Below are 21,600 nucleotides of genomic sequence, written 5' to 3' on the forward strand. Positions count from 1 at the left end.
CTTGGAGGCTGAAGGCTATCTAATTATTATTTTTGAATAGTAACTCTTAACAGATTTGTTAAAAAATACTTTAAACTACACATATAGGATTACCTCTCTTTTTATCCACCGTAATTGGTAGTACGAAGTTGCACCCTCCATTGATAAATACGTTGATTAAAAGATAACCGGAGACGCACACGTTTCATTTTTTTGTGGGGAGGCGACTATTACCCTTGAAGATATCGCATATCATCTTGGGTTGTCTATCGATGGAAATCATATTACCGGTATGACTCATGGGAATTGGGGAACCTTGTGTGAGGAACTATTCGGAGCTACTCTAATGGAGAAAGATTTGGATAGAGAGAGATTTACATTAAATTTTTATTACCAATGTTTGGTTGGCCGAGAATCTCATTCCCGGTAATGTTTTATTACCAATAGTAGATTTTTTTGGGTATATTACTGAGAATGTCATTACATCCCTTCCCTTAGGTATTGTAACATTACTGGTGTTTTGGACTAAAATGCCCTTAAATTTTTTTTCTTCAAAAATATCATTCTTCTGTCATTGAATAATAAAAATTCTACAAAGGTTAAATTACAAATTTATCCTTAATTTATTTTAGATTTAAAAAAAAGTCTATAATTAAATTTTTTTTACCCTTTCATTAAACCTTTTTTATATTTTTAATTTTGTAAAAAAAATATAAATATTATGAATTTAATTTTTTAAAGAAAATATATAAATATTTTACAATTTGTAATATTATACAAATATATAATAAGGACAATTTGGTTAAATATACATTCCAATAATCTTTTATTCCTTTAACCAAACACGGTAATCTTACATTCCTGCTAAACCAACCAAACACAAAATACAACATTCCCAGTAATCCTATTCCCTGGTAATCTTTTATTCCCACTGATAATCTTACATTCCGTGAACCAAACACACCCTTGAAGATATCACATATCATCTTGGGCTGCCTATCGATGGAAATCATATTACCGGTAAGGCTCATGGGAATTGGGGAACCTTGTGTGAGGAACTGTTCGGAGCTACTCCAATGGAGGAAGATTTGGATAGAGAAAGATTTACATTAAATTTTTAGACGAAAATTTTGCGCAGCTCCCCACAAATGTTGTTCCAGAAATTAAACATGTAATTATTTAAATCTATGTTTATTTATTGTAATTTATTTATTTATAATATTTAAATTTTGTTTTAGTTTATGTTATTATAATTTTTTACGATAAATTAAGCAAATATTTACAATATTTAGATTACTAATTTTGATTTTTGTAATTTAATAACATTATTGTAAAAATAGTATTATACAGATGTATTTGATAACAAAATATAATTGCCTAGAGAAAATTTAGTAAAACCCTAAATTACAAAAATCAAAATTAGTAATTAAATAGTTATCCATTTCAGCATTATCCTAAGAACAATACCCAATTAATATCATATGGGAATGTAAAAAAAAAAACTAATAGATGTGTAGTAAATTCATTTAATTTTACACTAGTGATTAAAGTGATTATTATTATCCATAGAAGTCTTAGGTTCGAGCGCCAACGATTGTAGGATATTTGAGCTTTCATTGTCAAATGATTGAGTCTTTAAAACAATTACTACCACTTGTAATTACCCTAGATTAATAAAAAAATTCTTTTAGTTTAAAAAAGTTAAAATATACTCGAAGTTCATGCACTTTTCATACATTTAGAATTTAGTCCTACTTTCACTTATAAGAATTTAGTCTCTTTACTTGTTAGATTTAAAATTCAAGTTCAATTATTAATATTGTTATACTTATTCCTTTAAATATATTGATTTGATATTTTAAAATAAAAAAGAAATGTTAATTTAGCAATCAATTAACCAGAAAATGACATTATAATGAATTTGAATTTAACAAAAGAACATTAACGATGTTAATAATCAGACTTAAAATTTTAAATTTGAAAAGAAAAGGGATTAGATTTCTAGAAATTAAAATAGAAAGACAAAATTCTAAATATGCAAATAGTGCAGGGAGATGAAACATATTTTAATCTAACCCAAAAACTAAAAATTTAAAAATGTATTTTGTCTTTTAATTCAATTTTTAATATCATATTTATTATAAATGAGCGAAACTTTACTCAAATAAATTTGAGAATAAAAAATCAATATTTTATACTTACAACATATATTCCTTATTTTGGAGAGAAAACTCGAACTAGGTACTATGAAACGTAAGACGGCGGCGCAACTATGGCGGCGCGCATTTAACAACAGAATTAAAATATAAAAGTATTTTCCAGAAAGAAGCATAAACTAATAAACCATACTATAAACCCGATAACGCTTTATTTTAGAATTATATTAAGGTATCGTAGTATAGAACTTTCAGTATTTTAACTGGAAATGCTCACGTATGGTAGTATTAATATAAGATTAAATTTTTTTTTGTTAAGCGTTGTTCCGACAGTTGCATGCAATGTCCGCTTAACTTGCCGGAAAAACACTAACAAGAAAGGAATTTACAGCCAATATAAATGGATTGATATATTCAAGTTCAATAATTAGTTGAAGACTGGAGTTACAGAGTAGTCTGAAACAAGGTAAGATAACCGTATCTAAAGAAAGGAACGTGATTAACACCAGAAGCTTATGACATGCCTCTATATTTATATGTTTGTAAGTTTGTTCATAAAAGGAATTTAAGGTTCGAATTTAGGATCACTTAAAAGGTCTAATGTGGCATCCTAAGTTCATTTTATATTATGGGACAAGTTTACGATGTCATAATAAATAATTTATTTAAAAAAATTAAATAATCTTATATTAAAATTAGTGATCGAATTAAATTCTATAATTTAACTTTACTAGATTTTTTCTTATCAATAAATTATAATTTATTTTTAATTATTTTCTTTTTCATTAAATCTCCTAATGTAGTTTTCGTTATACAAACTCCCTCTTATTTACTTTCTTATTTATTTTTGTAAAATTTATCTAACATCACTCTGCATAAAGTCAACTATGCTTATTATTCCTACAAAATTTATTTTTAATATGAATTATATTTGAAGGCTTCGAGCCTTAGACAATATGTGAAAAATCTCAATTGCATTTTCTACTGAACTAGTTATGTTCCTATTCTCTCAATCGGTGGCTGTTTTGTTTTTCGGTGATGTATCGTTCAACAGAGAGCTCACCCACAAAACCTTAGCTGTCGCATCTACAACGCTTCTGTGCTCAGCCTTCATTGTTGATCATGACACTATCTTTTGTTTCCTAGAGCCCTAGGCAACAAGACATTCAATAAAAGAGCTCGAGAAGCTGTGCATAAAACAGACACCATTGTCCCTAGCAAGTTTTAAGACGGAGAGAAGGTTTTTTGTTATCTTAGGAACATGCAATAAGTCTCAATAAAAGAGCTCGAGAAGCTGTGCACAAAGCAAATTTACCAGAGACATTAACAACCAAAGAAGCACCATCACCGATAACAAGATTACTTGGACCAGAGAAATCATTCCTATGCGCAATGTTGGTAGTATCAGGGGTCACATGATGTGTAGTCCCTGAATCAACAACTCAATGTTCACGAGTAGTAGCAGCATGAGCCCGAGGTTGAGATGGATAGCACATCAGTCCTTCAGCTTGAGTTTTTGTGCGACACGAACAACCATCGTCATTGACAGATTCTGACTCCAGACTGGAATAATTTGCATTCCCTGAATCATCTTTAGAATAATTACGATCAGAGGTTCTCCCAGAAAACGTCTGATCTAAGAGATACCAACAATTAACCACGAGATGACCATTTTTGCAACATAGTTGACATTGAACCCTAGGTCCGCTACACCCCCTTCCACCAGAATGGCCACGGGAGCTGGACTCATGAGAACACTATCAAACGTGACAGTGATTGTTAATTGGCTTTGCTCTAGGAGTAACATGAGTTAGATGAGCACTCATCGGCAGAGACTCCTCCTGAGTATATGATTAGTGCTTAAATTATACATTATTTTATGCTCAATTACTCTTTTATTAGCTATTTTAAGTTGTTAATTTGGCCTTTTTCGCTCATTTTCGATATATGACATTGAATTCTAGAAATTATGTTAAAACTGACGAAATTGTGTAATTTTTTATTTTCTAGATTCATGGCCGGAGTAGTGGGCATGACTTTGTGCATGACATCGCTGACGTGGCGTTCAGTTAGCAGTGGCATGAAGACCAAAGACTCAGCCGATTTTTTGAATTCAAATTAGGAATTTTATTATTTTTATTTTACGAATTATCTTTTTAGTTTTAAGTGTTATCTTTTAGGGTTTTTGAGGAATATAAATACCCCATTGAGGTAAGTCTAATTCTTAGTTTAATAAAGTTTTTCTTGTTTTATTTTATTTTCCTTTATAGTTTTTATTTTATTTTTCTTTCAAAACGCTAAAGTATGGTTTCTACCATGCTTAGCTAAGTTTTTCATAACCAAAGGCTAAAGCAATACTCGATTCTAAGTCGTGAGAATCGAAAAGCACATCATACCCTCAAGGGTTACATTTTTAGTTTTTAAAAATCAAGGATCAGTAAGCGATCATCCTTTTACAATCAAAGCAATTTCATTTCAAAAAGTGCACGTTGGATTTGAATTTCGGTTTCGATTAATAATTGGGAGGAAGGATTAGCTTGTGGCACATTCGACTTCCTGTGAACACACTTAGCGGTGGTCCGCTAAGGAAAATTGAAATTGGGTTAGTTTCTCAATTAAGACGATAGAATCCGAGTTGGGTTTTTCCAGAACGTGAAAGCTTTAAATTAGTAAGCAATTATCGTAATTAATTCACAAATAATTGAGATCTAAAAATAGACGATAGAATCGGCTTGTGCGGGCTCTCACTAGAAAGACCATGAAAGGTAGGAAGTAGATGTATCAGTCATGTTTTGAGTTGAAATGGCCTTTTTCCTTGAGGGAAAGTGATGCAGAGTGGTTGTTGTATCGCAGGAGTTGCGGCTAGTTTACGGATGGTTTGATCGCCCATTGGTTTTGCTATTGTACGTCGTACGTTGGATCGACAATGGGTGTGTGATCGACGTCGATTGGATTGGTGGATTGCGTGGAATCCTTTGATTCCTCGTGTGTGGCATCAATTGAATCTTTGGAATTTGCCTACTCTTTTCGTTTCTTCCTTTTCTCTCGAAGTGTTTGACCGTGAATTTGTCTGGCTCAAGCTACGATTTCTGGATCAAATTCTTCTAATGTGCTTGGATTTTTCCTGGTCATAAATCAAAAACAAGAAAATTAAATCAGTAACTTGTCGTAGTCCCCGACAACGGTGCCAATTTTGTCAGTGTGGCGTTCTGATGTCAAAATAAAAATAGCCTTAATATCAAAATAAAATTAAATAAAGAATAATATAGGGAGAGTAAGGGTCGATCCACATGGACTAAGAGACTGATTAATTTCTATCTCTTATTTTCAATTTAGGCGTGATATGAAGGACAATAAAAAGGGGGTTTGATAAGAAATTAAAGTAATTAAAGATGAAAACAATTAAATAAATAAAAGAAAGTAAAAATGAAATTAAAGACGAAGATTCAATATGATTAAATCATCCTTGGGCTAAATCTTCTACCTCGATTTAAATCTATCATTGAATAGGATTTTACCTCCGGGCTCACGTCGGTTACAATCTATAGGGCCTAACCCCTATAACTTGTTCTTCTCTCAAATGAATCGAGAATCTAAAATCAATTTTTAGATCTTAATTCTTTTGTGAATTAATTGCGATAATTGCTTACTAATTCAACGTTTTTAAGTTCTGGAAAAACCCGACTCGGATTTTATCGTCTCAACTGAGAATCTAACCTGATTTCAATTTCCCTTAGCGGACCACCACTAAGTGTGTTCACATGAAGTCGAATGTGCCACATGCTGATCCTTCATCCCAACTATTAATCGAAATCAAAATTCAATTTCAACGCGCACTTTTTAAAATGAAATCGCTTTGATTGTAAAAGGATTGTCGATTACTGATCCTTGATTTCCAAAAATTGAAAATGTAAGCCTTGAGGGTATGATGTGCTTTTCGATTCTCACGACTTAGAATCGAGTCATTACTTTAGCCTTCGGCTATGGAAAAGTTAGCTAAGCATGGTAGAAACTATAATTAGCATTTTGAAAGAAAAATAAAATAAAACTAGAAAGGAAAAAAAGAAAAAAGTAAAACTTTATTAAACTAAGAAAGAATAAACAAGAGTTGGAAAATGAATTATGAATGATCGAGTTGATATTTGAGATTTACCCCAATGGGGTATTTATAGCCCTCAAAAACCTTAAAAAAACATTTAAAACTAAAAAGATAATTCGTAAAATAAAAATAAAATAAATCATAATTTGAATTCAAAAATCCAGCTGAGTCTTTGGTATTCACGCCACTGCTGACTTGATCTTCTAGAAGCTGCTGACTGGATGCCGCATCAACAATGTCATGCCCACTACTCTGACAATGAATCCAGAAAATCCAAAATTACACAATTTCATCAGTTCTAGCATAATTTTTGGAATTCAATGTCCTATATTGAAAATGAGCAAAAAGGGCCAAGTTAGAACCTTAAAATAGCTAATAAAGGAGTAATTGATCATAAAATAATGTATAATTTAAGCATTAATCAGTATCGTACACAATAAGCTGGGTTTATGCATCCATCAAGATAGAGGAGACCATTTCAAGAGATAACAAATGTTGCATGGTGGAAATGAACGCCACATACGGCTGATATTCTTTGAGAAGTCCTCTCAAAATGTTCGCAACATGTTGAGCCTGAGGAATCGTACTATTACAAGAAACTAGTGCATCACATACCTCCTTATTGGAATATTGCATGACTTGTTTCAAGATGCAAGGAAAGAGTTATTTAATTCATTGCTTCGTTAACAAGAATTCTGCTCAACACAGCATACAATTCTGTTTTTATACACATCCTTAGCAATACAGAAAACCTCCTAACTGGTTAACAAACTCATAACAACCTAGCTTCCACACTAACTTCTAGAACCTGGACATGCATGAGCTGCATGCTTATGTATGGCATTACACAAGCACACTCTTTATTCATGTGAGCCTGCATCATTCTCTCAACATTCTCCCTACTTTCTCAACCTTCTTAATGAAAAGATGAACACTTGAATCGAAAGTGCGACGTCTCCTTCCGTTCGACTTGAATCGAAAGTGTCGATGCTTCCTTTCGTTCGACTTGAATCGAAAGTGCCGATGCTTCCTTCCGTTCACTTGAATCGAAAGTGTCAATGCTTCCTTTCGTTCTTCTTATTCACCTTCATTTCTTTCTTCTTCACCTCTTATACAAGGTTCCTTGACATATATATATTTTTTCTCATGGACACTTGGCTGTGAAGCTTTCAAGTCCCATGACACTTTGAGATAGAAGAAACAAATCATGATGATGCACAATCCAAAAAGCCAGCAATGCAACAGCGTGCAACACATCCACAAAAAACTAGTACAAACAAAATTTGTTTCCAATGACAGCAAAAAATTGAACTCCCAGCAAACTCTAAATGTAAACAAACTACTCAAAAAACTCTTAACAATTGAACATACCATTAGCTTTCAAGATGTGATCATGCTCCATGTTTAACGTGTAAAGGTGTAACGTCTTAATCCCATTAGCTAAAATCTTGCGAAACATTTCTTTTCCAAGGTGAATCCCATAGGCTTTGACAGCTTTATCGTTGTCCTTGATAGGCTCTAAGGCAGCAGTAATCTCATCATAAAACAGTTGAGTAACAATCAGATCAGCTCCTGCATCAACCTTTCTCTTCAAGTACGCAAGATCGTTCTGATAAGCTTCTGGTGTCGCAACACCGTTATCTCCTATAGCATCGAGATGAGCCTCTGGATAACCGGCAACCGTTATGCCAGAGTAGTCACCATATTTAGCTCTAATATGTTTAACCAGATCAAGGGCACAAGAGAAGCCGCCTTCAACCTGGACAAACTTGTCCTGGCCATGAGGAGGATCGCCTCGAAGGGCGATAACTTTCTGAATGCCATTGGACTTGATGATCTCAAGAGCATGGTCAAGCTTCTCAAAAGATATATTGGTGCAAGTGAGATGCATCATTGCTTCAACACATATGATGTTTTGCACCTTGTTAGCAATGTACAAAGTGAGATCCACCGTCGAACCACTAATACCCCAAGTGATATCACAAAAAGATGGATTATGAGCCACCATTCGATCCATCCTTTCAAACAGGTTCTCCACTCTATCCTCAGTCTTTGGAGGGAAGAACTCAAAGGAAGACACCACTTTCCCTTGGTCCTGTGGCGAAGATTGGATCTTTTCAATCACCTTCATCTTTAACAGGATCTAGGACTCTCAGTGCCAGTAACACAAGTGCAGGGGCTTTGGGGATCAAGTGAGAGATATGAAGCAGTCACGATAGAGCCAACAAACTCCATGCAACGAAAGAAAAAACAAAGTCAAGACCGTTTGGCGAATGATACTATATTGGAATATTGCATGACTTGTTTCAAGATGCAAGGAAATAGTTCTTTAATTCATTGCTTCGTTAACAAGAATTCTGCTCAACACAACATACAATTATGTTTTTATACACAGCCTTAGTAATACAGAAAACCTCCTAACTGGTTAACAAACTCATAACAACCTAGCTTCCAGACTAACTTCTAGAACCTGGACATGTATGAGCTGCATGCTTATGTATGGCATTACACAAGCACACTCTTTATTCATGTGAGCCTGCATCATTCTCTCAACACTCCTTTATCTGAGTAAGATAAGCCCTCATGTCGTTATTGCCTTTTTTTTGAATGACTGAAACTTGTAGTGCAAACTGATAACTACCGTGGTGGAGCAATTCACAAAGAACAACAAGATCATGCTCCGATTAGACACTGTCGTGTTTGCTCCGACGAACTAGAAAAGCGAATGGGGACTGATCATCGATAGTAGCCACAACGCAAGGGCACTATCCTGAGCCACAAATTCTTCATACATATCATTAATAATCGTCTCACCATTCTCGTCAATCATTGTTTCAAGCGGTGGTTGTAAAGATTCGGTCAGCATGCGCTCAAGTCGATGACTACTAACAATCAACAGAACTTGTTTCTTCCATAGTAAAAAATTCATCTCATCAAGGATTATATTCGCCTTCTTGTTCGTGAAGGATTTACCAGCAGCCACAGAAAACTCCACGAACAGAAAGGTGAAGCAGCAGAAGCAAAAAGACCTCAGGAACGTTTAGCAAAGATACCATATTGAGTTATCAAGAAACTATAGAACGTGTAACAGCTTTTCATTAAATACTAGCTTGATTACAAGATAGGGAAAACTAGATTTTTATAACCCTCATTTTATACAGTTTGCTATAGCAACCTAACTTCCAGACTCTCAAGCACCCAACTACCTGCACAACTAAGCAATCCGAATATTCTCGATATTCTACCATAACGGCCATAGTATACAGCCCAATAATTGGATTTCATCAATTTGAACACATCTTGACTACTTCTAGCTGACCTCCTGAAAATCCTTCGATTACGCTCTTCCCAAACAAAGTAAATCATCACACTCCAAGCCAACTTTAAGATAGTAGACCGAAACGAACATCCTTTGAGGGAGCTCACCGCGCAAGAAAGTTTAGCATCCCATGATGATATCGGTCTCATACAATTGCACAGTCCAAGGATTTCTTCCCAAATCCAAGCAGAAAACCTGCACTCAAAAAATAAGTGACACCTTGTCTCAATGCCCATATCACACAACACATTTGTCATCCATCGTCAGTCCCATCCTCAGCAATCGTCTTTGGTTTTCAATCTGCTTAGGATAACCATCCATACTATCACAACATGTTTAGGCACATGTAAAGCAAACCAAATGGGCTTGTGCCAGATAACTTTAGTCCATTGCCCCCTATACTTGCACCAAATCTCCTTCGTTGCAACTCGCCCTCTAACCATCAAGACCATCAAGGGACCAACCTCGTTTCTCAACGAAAATAATTTTCGTAGACTCTAGCTGGTATTTGCCTTAAGTCAGCCGATTTATTCACAAAAATTTTCACCCACACAACACACAATGATCCCTCATCAAGGATGTTTCTCATCAGCCGAAGAATACAAACCTTATTCCGGCACCCAAGGTTCATAAGGCCTAAACCACCATCCGACTTAGGCAAATACACCTGCCGCCAAGCCACCTTTGCCTTCCAACCTGAACATCCTACTCTTTTCAGAAAAATCGAAGGCAAAGCTGATCAATCCGCTTCACCACACCTTTTGGAAGGATGACGTGCCTGCACCAAAAAGTACCAAAGCCAAATAAAATCGATCTAACCAATTACAATCTTCCAGCAAAGCTTAAATTCTTCCCAGCCCACTTATCCAGCCTGTTTTTAATGCTACCAATCGCAGCTAGACAGTCCTGCTCGGACAACTTCCTTGTAACCAATAGCACCCCCAAATATCAAATAGGGAGAATGCTCAACTTGAAACTCGAGCAACTCCTCATCCTCTCCAATTCCTTCTTATGGACACCGGTCGAATAAAGCTCACATTTTGAGGGATTAATCTCAACCCTGAAATATCATAGAAGCAACTCAGAACACCATAAACACCTGCAATCGAGTCAAGAGACCCATTTGCAAAGATAAGATGGTTATCGACGAAACACATATAATTACCTCTCACTTAATGTTAAAAAATAGGGTAAAGTATACAAATGGTCTCTGGCTATAAGATATTACTTTGTTGAGTTTTTCAACTATTTAAAGTTATAAAACGATCATTTAATTATATGACGCTGCTTTGTTGAGTCATCGACTATTAAAAATTATAAAATGATCACTTAACAATTCATATGTTTCAAACTCGTCATCTTCCGTTAAAAATGACGACCTTATGTTAACATGTTGAATATGATATTATAAAATATGATCTCATAACGTTTGAGTTGTATTTATTGGATCAATTCTCTGTTTATATTATACAACCTAATTATTGCTTGAAATATTATGTTGTCGAGCCAGATCTTGAAAGTAATGACATTGTCAATAGACATCATTAAAATATGAACGTCCAACTCAATTGGTTGCCAATTTTTTAACGGAAAAGGTTTAGTTTGGAATATATAAATAGTTGGTTGACAATTTTTTACTTTTTAATAGTCGAGGGACTCAACAAAAAATGTCTTATAGTTGGAAGACTATTTTATAACTTTTAATAATCGAGAGACTCAACAAAACGACACCATATAATTGGATGATCATTTGTATACTTTACCCTAAAAATATGCTGATTTATTTTTTAGAATTATATTTTAATTAAATTTCTCCAGTTAATCTTACTGGTTTATTTTAGTTTTGAATTTTTGAATTAGTTTTCTCATCCTAATTGGTGTTTGTAGTACTTTAAATATATCGTGCTTGATTTGTGATAAAGTTAAGTATCAATATGTTGTCGTATTCTATTTTTATGTTAGTGTCGATCAGTTTATTAGGGGTGAACACTTGAGTCGAGTAAAAAAATTGGGTTATTCGAATTATTCGAGTTGATGAGTCTTATTTTATAACTCAAATTTGATTTGAAAAATTTTCAAGTCAAATCAAGTTTATAAAATTTGAGTCGAGTCGAGTTGTCATGTTTTGAGTTTCTATTTAAATTTAATTGTAAATAATAATATTATGATACTATTTGATTCCAATGTAAATTACTTTTTAGAATTATATACAATGTATATATATTTCTTCATATTTGTTTTCATACGTGAAATACATATATCATATAGAGTCGACTGACTCGACTCAAACTTGAAAAAATCAATCCACTAATTACTAAAAATTTTGAGTTATTCAAATTATTGTTATGGTTATCGAGTTGTATTTTATAACTCGATTTGAACTTGAAATTTTTCAAGTCGAGTTTATTAAATTATAACTCGAAATCAATTCGAGTAGAATAGAGTCAAAAAATTAATTTTTCAATTCGAATCGAGTTTTCCTCATACCTAATGTTTATATCATCACTAACAATTATATTTGTTTATATATTCTTACTTTTTTTAGTTATTATTTTTAAAATTTTATAAATATAATCTTATTCTATAATTAGATGGTACATTTCAAAAAATATTTATTTTTCAAAAATAATAAGATATAAATCTACAGATTTAAAACTAGCTATATTTATACGTAATAAAAGATATGTCAATGATAGGTAGACAGATATACCTAGAATGTTAGAAGATACAAAATTTAGGCTATTTAGTGAACCTTCTTTATATATATATATATATATATATCCCTTGTTCTCATATGTAATGGGATAAGGGGAGGTAAGATAGTAGACTACCTCCAACACTAGGTTGAGAGCAGCTTTCGTAGGAGACCTCCAAATTATGAAATGTCCTCCATGAGACTCGATCCTACGACCTCAAGATTAAGAACATTGTGTTCTTCCAACTGAGCTGGATGATCATTTCATAATTATAAACGGCTAAATCCAGAGCCTCATTAAAAACCTCGTTAAACCTAATTGGAGGAAAAAAATATTCACGGATAGGGAAAAAAACACGACAGGAAGACCTCGCCAATTACACAGAAGACAATTACACCCCCTCCAAATAGCCTCGCAAACACCCATCTCCCCGAAACACAGCAATTCCAAAGATCCATGATAGTATGGCTAGCCACCCAACAAAACAGCCGAAGTAGCCCTAAACATTTAAAAACAGACTTTGCACGAAACAACAACAAAAAACAGAACAAACCAGCTTTTCTAAACAGACAACAACGACAAAACGAAACACAAAACAAACAAAAATATTAATTTTAGATTGACTCTTTACTTAATTCTTAGAATGAACAATTAAAAAATATTTTATCAATTACAGCCCCCAATTTTAGACTGACAATGACAATAATCAAATATTTATTAGATAGATTTTTTTGAGAGTTAATTGACTCTTTACTTAATTATTATAAATATGATTGTTTTCTACAAATATTTTCTGATGCTTTCTGCATGTAAAAATACAAAACAGACCGATCTCATGCTATTGGTGGGATAAGAAAAGACTGATGGAGAGCCATTTTTTTCACAAGTAAGCTCGTCTACCCTGAAGGCAATTTAAATGGTCATGTAACTAGGGGTGTTTATCGAACAAATCGATCGTGAGTTGAATAATGTTCAACTCGTATATTAAAAATTTATTGTTCGACTCAATTCATTGTTTTTTAGATTCGATAAAATTCTGTTCAACTCATATTTCTTTTGCTTGACAAAAATAATTTTATTAGGGGCTAGTGGGGTGTTTTTTTAATTGTTTAATTGGCTTCAGATTGTGTATAGGGGCTGCTTCTTTGAAAGATTGTATGAGGCTGTTTTTTGTTTTGTTTGTTTTGAAGTGGTGTTCCTGTGTTTCTTTGTTAATATCCTGATTGTGTTTACTCTTTTCCTTCGGTTAGGTTTAGGAAGTTTTTAATGAGGCACATAATCCGGGTTAAGATATTTCTGAACTAGTATTCGTTAAAAAACAATATTGTTTGACTCGACTTATTACTCATTAAACAAATTTATTGCTCGTTATCTGGCTCAAATCGTTACTTGTTTTTTTCTAAAGAATGAAAAGATTTTTTTTTGCTTGGGAAAAGCATATTTTATTAAAATCAATGGTTAAGAACCAAAATGTATGTCTCGTTAAAAACTTTCTAATCCTAAATGGAGGAAAAGAGTACATACAAATTGACCAGACAAAACTTACAATAACAAAACAAACAAAACGAATCTAGGAATCAACTAGACAAGACGGGACCTAACTACACACATTCAGCAGTCACCACACCAAATACGTAAAAATATAACACTCCAAGTCACCTCGCTGCCAGTAAAGGGAGAAATTATTTTATGAACCCTTTTCACCAAATCATCATCTTCTTCCTTATCACATCCTCTCCTTCCCCAATCTTAAAGCATTAAATCTCCATGTTTAGCTATACTCTTTCTTTAATTCACCATTATAATCTACATTAAAAATCATCTTCTTCTTCTTTATCCCATCATGTTCTTCCCCAATATTAAGCACTAAATCTCCATGTTTTTATATATTTTTGAATTTATTATTTTCTTATTATATATTTTCTTATTTCTTTTTTTCTTAACCAATAAAATCTAATTAAAAAATATAATGAATAAGTTGGTCTCCTTTTGATGGTTGTTGATTGGTGTTTGCTGGTTGTGGTGTGAGTTGGTAACCGTGTTGTGTTTGTTGTAATTGAAACACTAGATTGTTTTGGTGTTAGTTTAGTACCTAGTTAAGAGTCTCTTTTTCTTCATCTAGGTCTAAGGAGGTTTTTAATGACGCTCTTAATCTAGGTTGTAATTAATAAATTTAATTTTTCCGAACAAAAAAAAACCTTGCATATGCTGGCGAATCAGATGGTTATATCAAGAAAAGAATAGGATAAAGAAGAAGAAGATGATTTTTAATTTATATTATAATGCTGAATTAAAGAAAGAGCAAAGCAAAATATAGAGATTTGATGCATTGAGATTGAGAAGGGAGAGGATATGGCAAGGAAGAAGATGATGATTTGAAAATTTTAATTTATAAGGAAATATGATGTGGAAAATAAATGTGATGTGTACTCCTTTATTAGGTATGGCTCATAAATATACTTACAAAGAAAGTCTCGTAGTGGGGGTTACGGTACGGTACATAGTTATTTTTGTAAATATGTACAAGGGTTTATTTATTATAAAATGATATATAACCAAAACCTATGAGAGATTGAATAAAAATTCTAGCGCCGCCTAGGACACCGAGGACATAAGCACATTACTGAACCTCGTTAAAATTCTTGTGTTCTTTTCATTTTCTTTACCCGATTATTCAACAATTGGTATCAGATGTCAGGAGCCAAATTCGAAGTTACGGAATTCGATGGTCAGGGTAACTTCGAATCCGTAACTTCGAATTATGGCAAACAAAGGTGAATGATCTGTTAGTACAACAAGGGATCCTGAAGGCTTTGCGACCTACAAACCTGGCGTCAATAGAGGAGGAAGATTGGGAAGAATTGCAGCAACGAGCGGTAGAAACCATACGATTATGTTTGGCGGACGAGGTCATGTATCACGTCATGCATCTATCGTCTCCAGATGAAATTTAGAAGAAGTTGGAAAGCCAGTTTATGTTCAAATCCTTAACGACTAAATTATATCTAAAGCAGCGGCTGTATGGACTGAAGATGCAGGATGATCATGATTTGGCGCAACACGTGAATGTCTTCAATAAAATCGTTTCTGATTTGGCTCAGCTTGATGTGAAAATTGAGGATGGAGACAAAGCGATGATTATGTTGTGTTCGTTACCTCCCTCTTATGAACACATGATGACTACTCTTACATATGGGAAAGAGACTATCAAAGTTGAGGAGATTACTGCAGCATTGTTGGCTCACAACTAGCGAAAGCAGAATGCAGGGAAAGCTCTCAAGATGATAGCTTATATGTCAAGGGTAATCGAGACAGTAGACGGAAGCCAGAGAAGACAATGTCTGGGAAGAAAATTTCATATCCAAATCTAGGGATAAAAAGACAATTCACTGTTACAAGTGCAAGTAGGCAGGACATATGTAGCGAGACTGTCCGAAGTTGAAAAAACAAACTGATGAGAAGCATGATGACTCATCCAAGTCTGTAAATGTGGTCGAGGATGATAATTCTGATTGCAGTGAGGGTGATATGCTCTCTATTTCAACGACTCAATTGACGGATGCTTGGATTCTTGATTCTGGATGTTCTTATCATATCACGCCAAATAGGGAATAATTTTTGACATACAGATCGGTTAATTCTGGTTCTGTTTATTTGGGTGATGATAGATGTTGCAATATTGTTGGTATTGGTGATGTCAGAATTTAGATGTATGATGGTTCTGTTCGGACGTTGTGTGGTGTTCGACATATCCCAGATTTGAAGAAGAATTTGATTTCTTTGAGCACTTTGCATAAGAATGTTTTTATCCTTAAGGTTGATGAGGATAAGGAAACCATTCGGATTGTTAAAGGAGCTTTGACTGTGATGAAAGGAAAGATGACTGCATGGAATATTTACAGATTGTTAGGGAGTACCGTTGTAGGTGGAGTTCATTATGTTGAGTCCTGTGATGATACTACCAAACTATGGCATATACGTCTTGCTCACTTGGTATGGCTGAATTACATAAAAAAATTTGTTGCATGGTGTTAAAAGCTGTAAGCTTGATTTTTACAAGTATTGTGCTCTTGGTAAACAGACTAAAGTTCATTTCAAGACTAGGAAGCACACAACTGAAGAGATTCTTGATTATGTGTATTCTGATGTATGGGGGCCTTCCATGACATCGTCTTTGGGTAGATCTAGGTATTATGTTACTTTTATTGATGATTTTTCACGGAAAGTTTGGGTGTCTTTTTTGAAATAGATGTCTGACGTTTTTGAGAAGTTCAAGCTGTGGAAAACTGAGGTAGAAAACCAAACAGGACGAAAAATCAAGTGTTTGCGGTCTGACAACGGTACGGAGTACACATATTCACATTTCTAAACTTCTGTAAGGAGCATGGGATTAAGAGGCATTTTACAGTGCGCAAGACACCACAACAGAATGGTGTTACAGAACGGATGAACAGGTCGTTGAATGAAAGAGCCAGATGTTTGCGATTGAATGCGGGGCTTCCCAAACACTTCTGGCCTGAGGCTGTTAACATGACGTGTTATCTTATCAATAAATCGCCAAGGGCATCATTGGCTGGGAAAGTTGCAGAAGAGGTATGGATTGGTCATGATGTTACTTTTGATCACTTACGGATTTTTGGTTGTCCTGCTTATGTGCATGTACCTGCTGATGAGAGATCCAAACTTGATGCAAAATCGAAAGAGTGCATTTTTCTGGGTTACAAGAGAGGTGTCAAAGGATTTAAGTTCTGGGTTCCAGTTACGAAGAAAATTGTTTTCAGTAGAGATGTGTTTTTTTATGAACAACCCATGTTGCAGCAGAAGAAAGAAACGAAAGTGGTGGATTTCGAGCAGTTTCCAGTTGAGAAAACAGAAACTTCTTAACCGACTTCTGGTGGTTCCGCTACGGTTGATTTGCAAGATTATAGTCTCGCCAGAAACTGGGTGAGACGGACGAATATAAAGCCTCCGAACATATTGAGTTTTGAAGACTTGGTCTCTTTTGCACTTATTGTTAGCAGTGATGATCTAATTAATTTTCATGATGCTGTTACTAGTGTAGATGCTCGATTTCGTCCGGGGAATTCATCGGAGGCTTCGTATCCAATACACGATACGAATTTGGACCAGTAGGAGCCCAAATCAGCCCAAGACAGCATAGTTGATTCCAGACTTCAGTCAATGTGAAGTCCTGCAAAATAAGAACGGTTATGGGGGAAACAAGTAGAAAAATGAGAGAAGTACTGCTCGGTCGTGGGAAGGATACATGAGTAATGAGGAAACTGTAATGGTCAGTTTTTAAGTTATAATTAACCACTAGAAACTGGCATCACAAGTGGGGGGGAAAAACAAAAAACGACTGGAAACTATCAAGGAAGGGGGGGACATTCAGAAAAAAAGAAAAGGACGAAAATGAGGGCAACACAATCAAAAAGAAAAGGAAACAGTGAAAAGAAAACCAATGAAAAACACAAAAAAGGAGGAGAGAAACTAACAGCCATTGACAAGCACGAGAGGAAGAAAAACATCAACCACAGCGAAACCAAAAACAATCCAAAAAAATAGAAATCACCATTCTAAAAAAGACCAAGAAAATAGACTTACCTCTTGAATCCAGAAGCCTTTGTCGTCTTTGCTAGGAACCCACGACCCGTGAGAAGTTAAATCCTTCACTTTTTTGTTTTTTGCTATCTCATGCATGTTGGTTTTAAACCTTATTTGATGGGTTTTAAGTAGGTCTCGATCGGGATTGTCCTCGGATATAGGGGTTCTTATCATTTTCTCGTCGAAACTTAGGGAAAAGGAAACCTACAGTGGACGTAGGTTCGGTTTTGAGGGGTCTCGAGGGAACAATTAGAGCCTAGGCGTTGGGGTTTTGGTTTAGCGGTTGAGAGGCTCGTTGTCGGGGAGGTGGCAGCCGTGGTGGTTGCCATGGTTGAGGGCTACGCTTCGTCTATGGTTTGAAGAATGAAGAAGATGAGGTTGGGAAAAAACCAGAGAAAAGCGGCGAGTGAGGGGGAGAGTTGTCTGGCTTAGGGGTTGAGAGAAGAAGTAAATTAGAATCATATGTCAAAACGCCGTCGTTTCAGCCGTTACTTTCCTAGTTTCTATTTCTGACCCAGTATTATGCGCGCATTCCATTTCGGTCCCCAAAATCAGGCATTTCGAGCTTTATTGTTATTTTAATATTGTCTCTTAATTTTAAACGTTTTATATTTTAGTCCAATTCCATATTAGGGTCATTTTTGCACTGTTCTTACATTGGTTATGTAATTTACGGAACTTTTATTTTGGTCCTTGAACGAATCTTTTGCACCTTATTAATTTTGTCTTCATATTTATGAGCGCTTTTCATTTTAGTCCTGAAATGTTTTTATGTTTTATTTTTGAAATGTAACTTGTAATTTTGGTTGTTTGACCATTTAGTCACTTAGCATGTTTTTTTAATTTAATAGTTAATTCCTATTTTGCATGCTTAGTTTAATTTTATTTTATTATGGTCCTTCATGGTAAGTTTGAATGTGAAGTCGAGTTATTAATAGTATGTTTTATTGTATATATGGTTTTATTCTAATGTATGTTAATGTCGTAAATACATGTTTTTTTTTAGATTTAGAAGTTTGTTTGAGCGCATGGCATATTTTAATTAGTTTTTGCATGACATTATTTTGCATAATATACATGATAATCTCATTTGCATAACTTGACATATTGCATAATTAGATTAAGGGTAATGCCCTTTTAATTTAAAATTATTGTAAGTGGGCAGTCATGACTGATTTGAGGTTCGCTTTTAATGATTTTAAATTAAAAGTGTATCCCGAAAGTGAAACCAAAAAATTTGATTCGTCACCTAAAATTTGGGAACGAAAGAAAAAGAAATGTTCGTTTATTTAAATATATCGAGAAAAGGTTGTTATATCTTTAAGATCTGGTCTCGATATTTATAAATAATCGAACATTCTTTATCTTTCTAAAATGACTTGGTAATTTTAATTTAATTTGTTTGAGTGTTTTTGAATGTTTTAAATTTACATTTTTGTTTTATGGGATCAAAAATTAAATTAAGTTCGAATTTGTAAAGTTCATTGCAAAAACGTTAATTAATCGACTACGTACCGATTTAGGGCGTTGTGGGGGTGCTAATCCTTCCCCACACGTAACCGACTCCCGAACTCAGATTTTGGTAACGCAGACCTCAATTTGTTGTTTTAATTAAAATTAATTTTTATTTAAAATGACAAAGCATTTTTGGGTGCCTAATCACACCCTAATCAAAGATTGGTGGCGACTCCTTGAACTGTATTTTTCGATCGTAAAGAAAATCTAAAAATTTTCGAAACGAGAGGTCTTTTAAATCGCATTTGTTTTTAAATTAAAAAGAGATAATTAAGAATTAATGTGGTTTTTAAAATCTCACCCTTTTTTCATCTTTTAAGAAAAAATCGTTTCGACAGCTTGGCGACTCCGCTGGGGACATTTTTTTAGAGAGTCAGGCCAATAGTCGATTAATTATCTGTCTTTACAATTGAAAGTTATAAATTTGTTTTAATTTGGTTTTTGATCCCTTATTTGGTTTTAATATTTTTTTGTTTATAATATGATTAACCAATAAATAGTTGTACTGATCTGTTTGTTAATGGTTTCAGATTAATTGTGTATTTTGGGAAATGATTTTGAGTGTTTTTATTGTTTGTTTTTTCGCTTTTCCTCACACACTGCACAGTTGCATTATCATAACATGAGCTAAAACCCCGCTCCGTCCTGTTTAAGTAGGAGTGAGAGACTATGCCCTCGTGTGGTTTTCACCTCCGCATGGGATAGTGGATCGCTCCTGGAGCTCACGCCTTATGGTCCTCGTGATGGTAATCACCTCCGCATGGACATAAGGAGGTGTGTTCCCTCGAAATTGAACTCGATCCCCTAAAGCCTGTGATGGGCCAGGATTGAGGGTTCGGCAGCCCAAGGGGGCACCGACAAGGACAATTCGAGAACCTATTACTTTAGAACCGAACCCAGCATATAGTGAACATAGAGCCCGAATTTAGGTCGAGCCTAACCCGAACCTTAAGAGTCCCGTGAGGAGGGTACACAAGGAAAAGCTTTTTGAGTCATTTAATTTTGCTTTTTGAATAAATGTATATGAACTAGAAATCATGCGGTTAGGTTTATTTTTCTCGAACAAACATGCGAATTAGATATCATGCGGTTAGGATTTTTTGTGGATGACAAAGTATGGGGTAGATATCATGTTGGGTAGGATCAACTAAATTATGATTGGGTAGCCAATATATGAGGGTAGGTTTTATTTGATATTTATAGTACTTATTATTTTATTGTTTATATTATGTGCACTAACCCATTTTTTGTTATATGTCTATTTTATTTTGATTTTATTGCATTTACATCTTCATGTCATCACAAGGTGTTAATTTGCAAGTGATTGACTAATGAGAAGGCTAGACATATTGAGACAAAAAATTCTCAACCATGTAGTCAAAACAGGGAGATACAAAGATGTTCGACTGATCATGAAGAATGATATCTGCTGAATGAAGAAATCAAACTGATTGAAGACTTCCTTTAATGGGGCAAAGGCCAAGATGTTGATTCAAGAGATAGATACAGTTATACCAAGGACAAGAAGACCCTTCACAAAGACATGAAGATCACTTCGTATTGAAAGTAAAAATGGAGACCTCAAGATTCAATTTAAAGACATCTGACGTCATCAAAGGTGATAAAGTACGCCGATAACTTTGGGTGCAATATTAGATTCCATGAAGAGTACGGCTCAAGGAAATGAAGAAATGAAGAATCACATTTATATTTTGACTACATGGTGTACTGAATTCTTGTTGTCTAAATGAAGGTTTTTCTATAGTGGTCACTTTTAGGATTAACACCTTGTGCATGTGCATTTGCATTCTTATTAGCATTAATTTATTTATTTTGTTATTGTTGCTTTTTGTCATTTTGTTATCTCATTTGTACTAACTTGTTTCTATATTGTTTTTTTTCTCTTTGTTCGCATTGCATGATCATGACATATTCAAAAGGTGTTGATTTGTGAGTGGTCATCATAGTAAAAGGTTTTCATGACGGACAAAGGGTTTCGTGATCAAGCAGGCTATAACATAGTCAAGAAGTGGCATCCTATGAAAGCTTCGAGAATAGTGGAGGGTTGTGTGCATAAAGATCATATGGCGCACAAAGAGCACAATGAGATAAGAGAGATAAAAGAGAAAATGTCCAAGATGATGGATAGAATAGATGTTTTGTCCAAAGGAATAGAGACTTCTACAAAAGAAAAGAAAGAACTCAATGAAAACAATCTCGAGGTGTCAGATA

At 34.5% G+C, this 21,600-nt stretch overlaps 1 protein-coding gene across 1 annotated transcript; it reads right to left on the minus strand.

Annotated features, from left to right (window-relative positions):
• Positions 1 to 3,388: 3,388 nt before the first annotated feature.
• Positions 3,389 to 8,438, minus strand: LOC120164538 (methylenetetrahydrofolate reductase 2-like). Its single transcript, XM_039174240.1, has 3 exons — positions 7,606 to 8,438; positions 3,670 to 3,771; positions 3,389 to 3,564 (listed from the first exon to the last, which is right to left on the minus strand). The coding sequence occupies exons 1-3, from the start codon at positions 8,363 to 8,365 to the stop codon at positions 3,389 to 3,391; spliced, it is 1,038 nt and encodes a 345-aa protein (XP_039030171.1). The 5' UTR covers positions 8,366 to 8,438.
• Between the last annotated feature and the right edge of the window lie 13,162 nt (positions 8,439 to 21,600).

Source organism: Hibiscus syriacus, unplaced genomic scaffold, assembly GCF_006381635.1.
Source record: "Hibiscus syriacus cultivar Baekdansim isolate YM2019G1 unplaced genomic scaffold, ASM638163v2 tig00111540_pilon, whole genome shotgun sequence".
NCBI classification, from domain to species: domain Eukaryota; kingdom Viridiplantae; phylum Streptophyta; class Magnoliopsida; order Malvales; family Malvaceae; genus Hibiscus; species Hibiscus syriacus.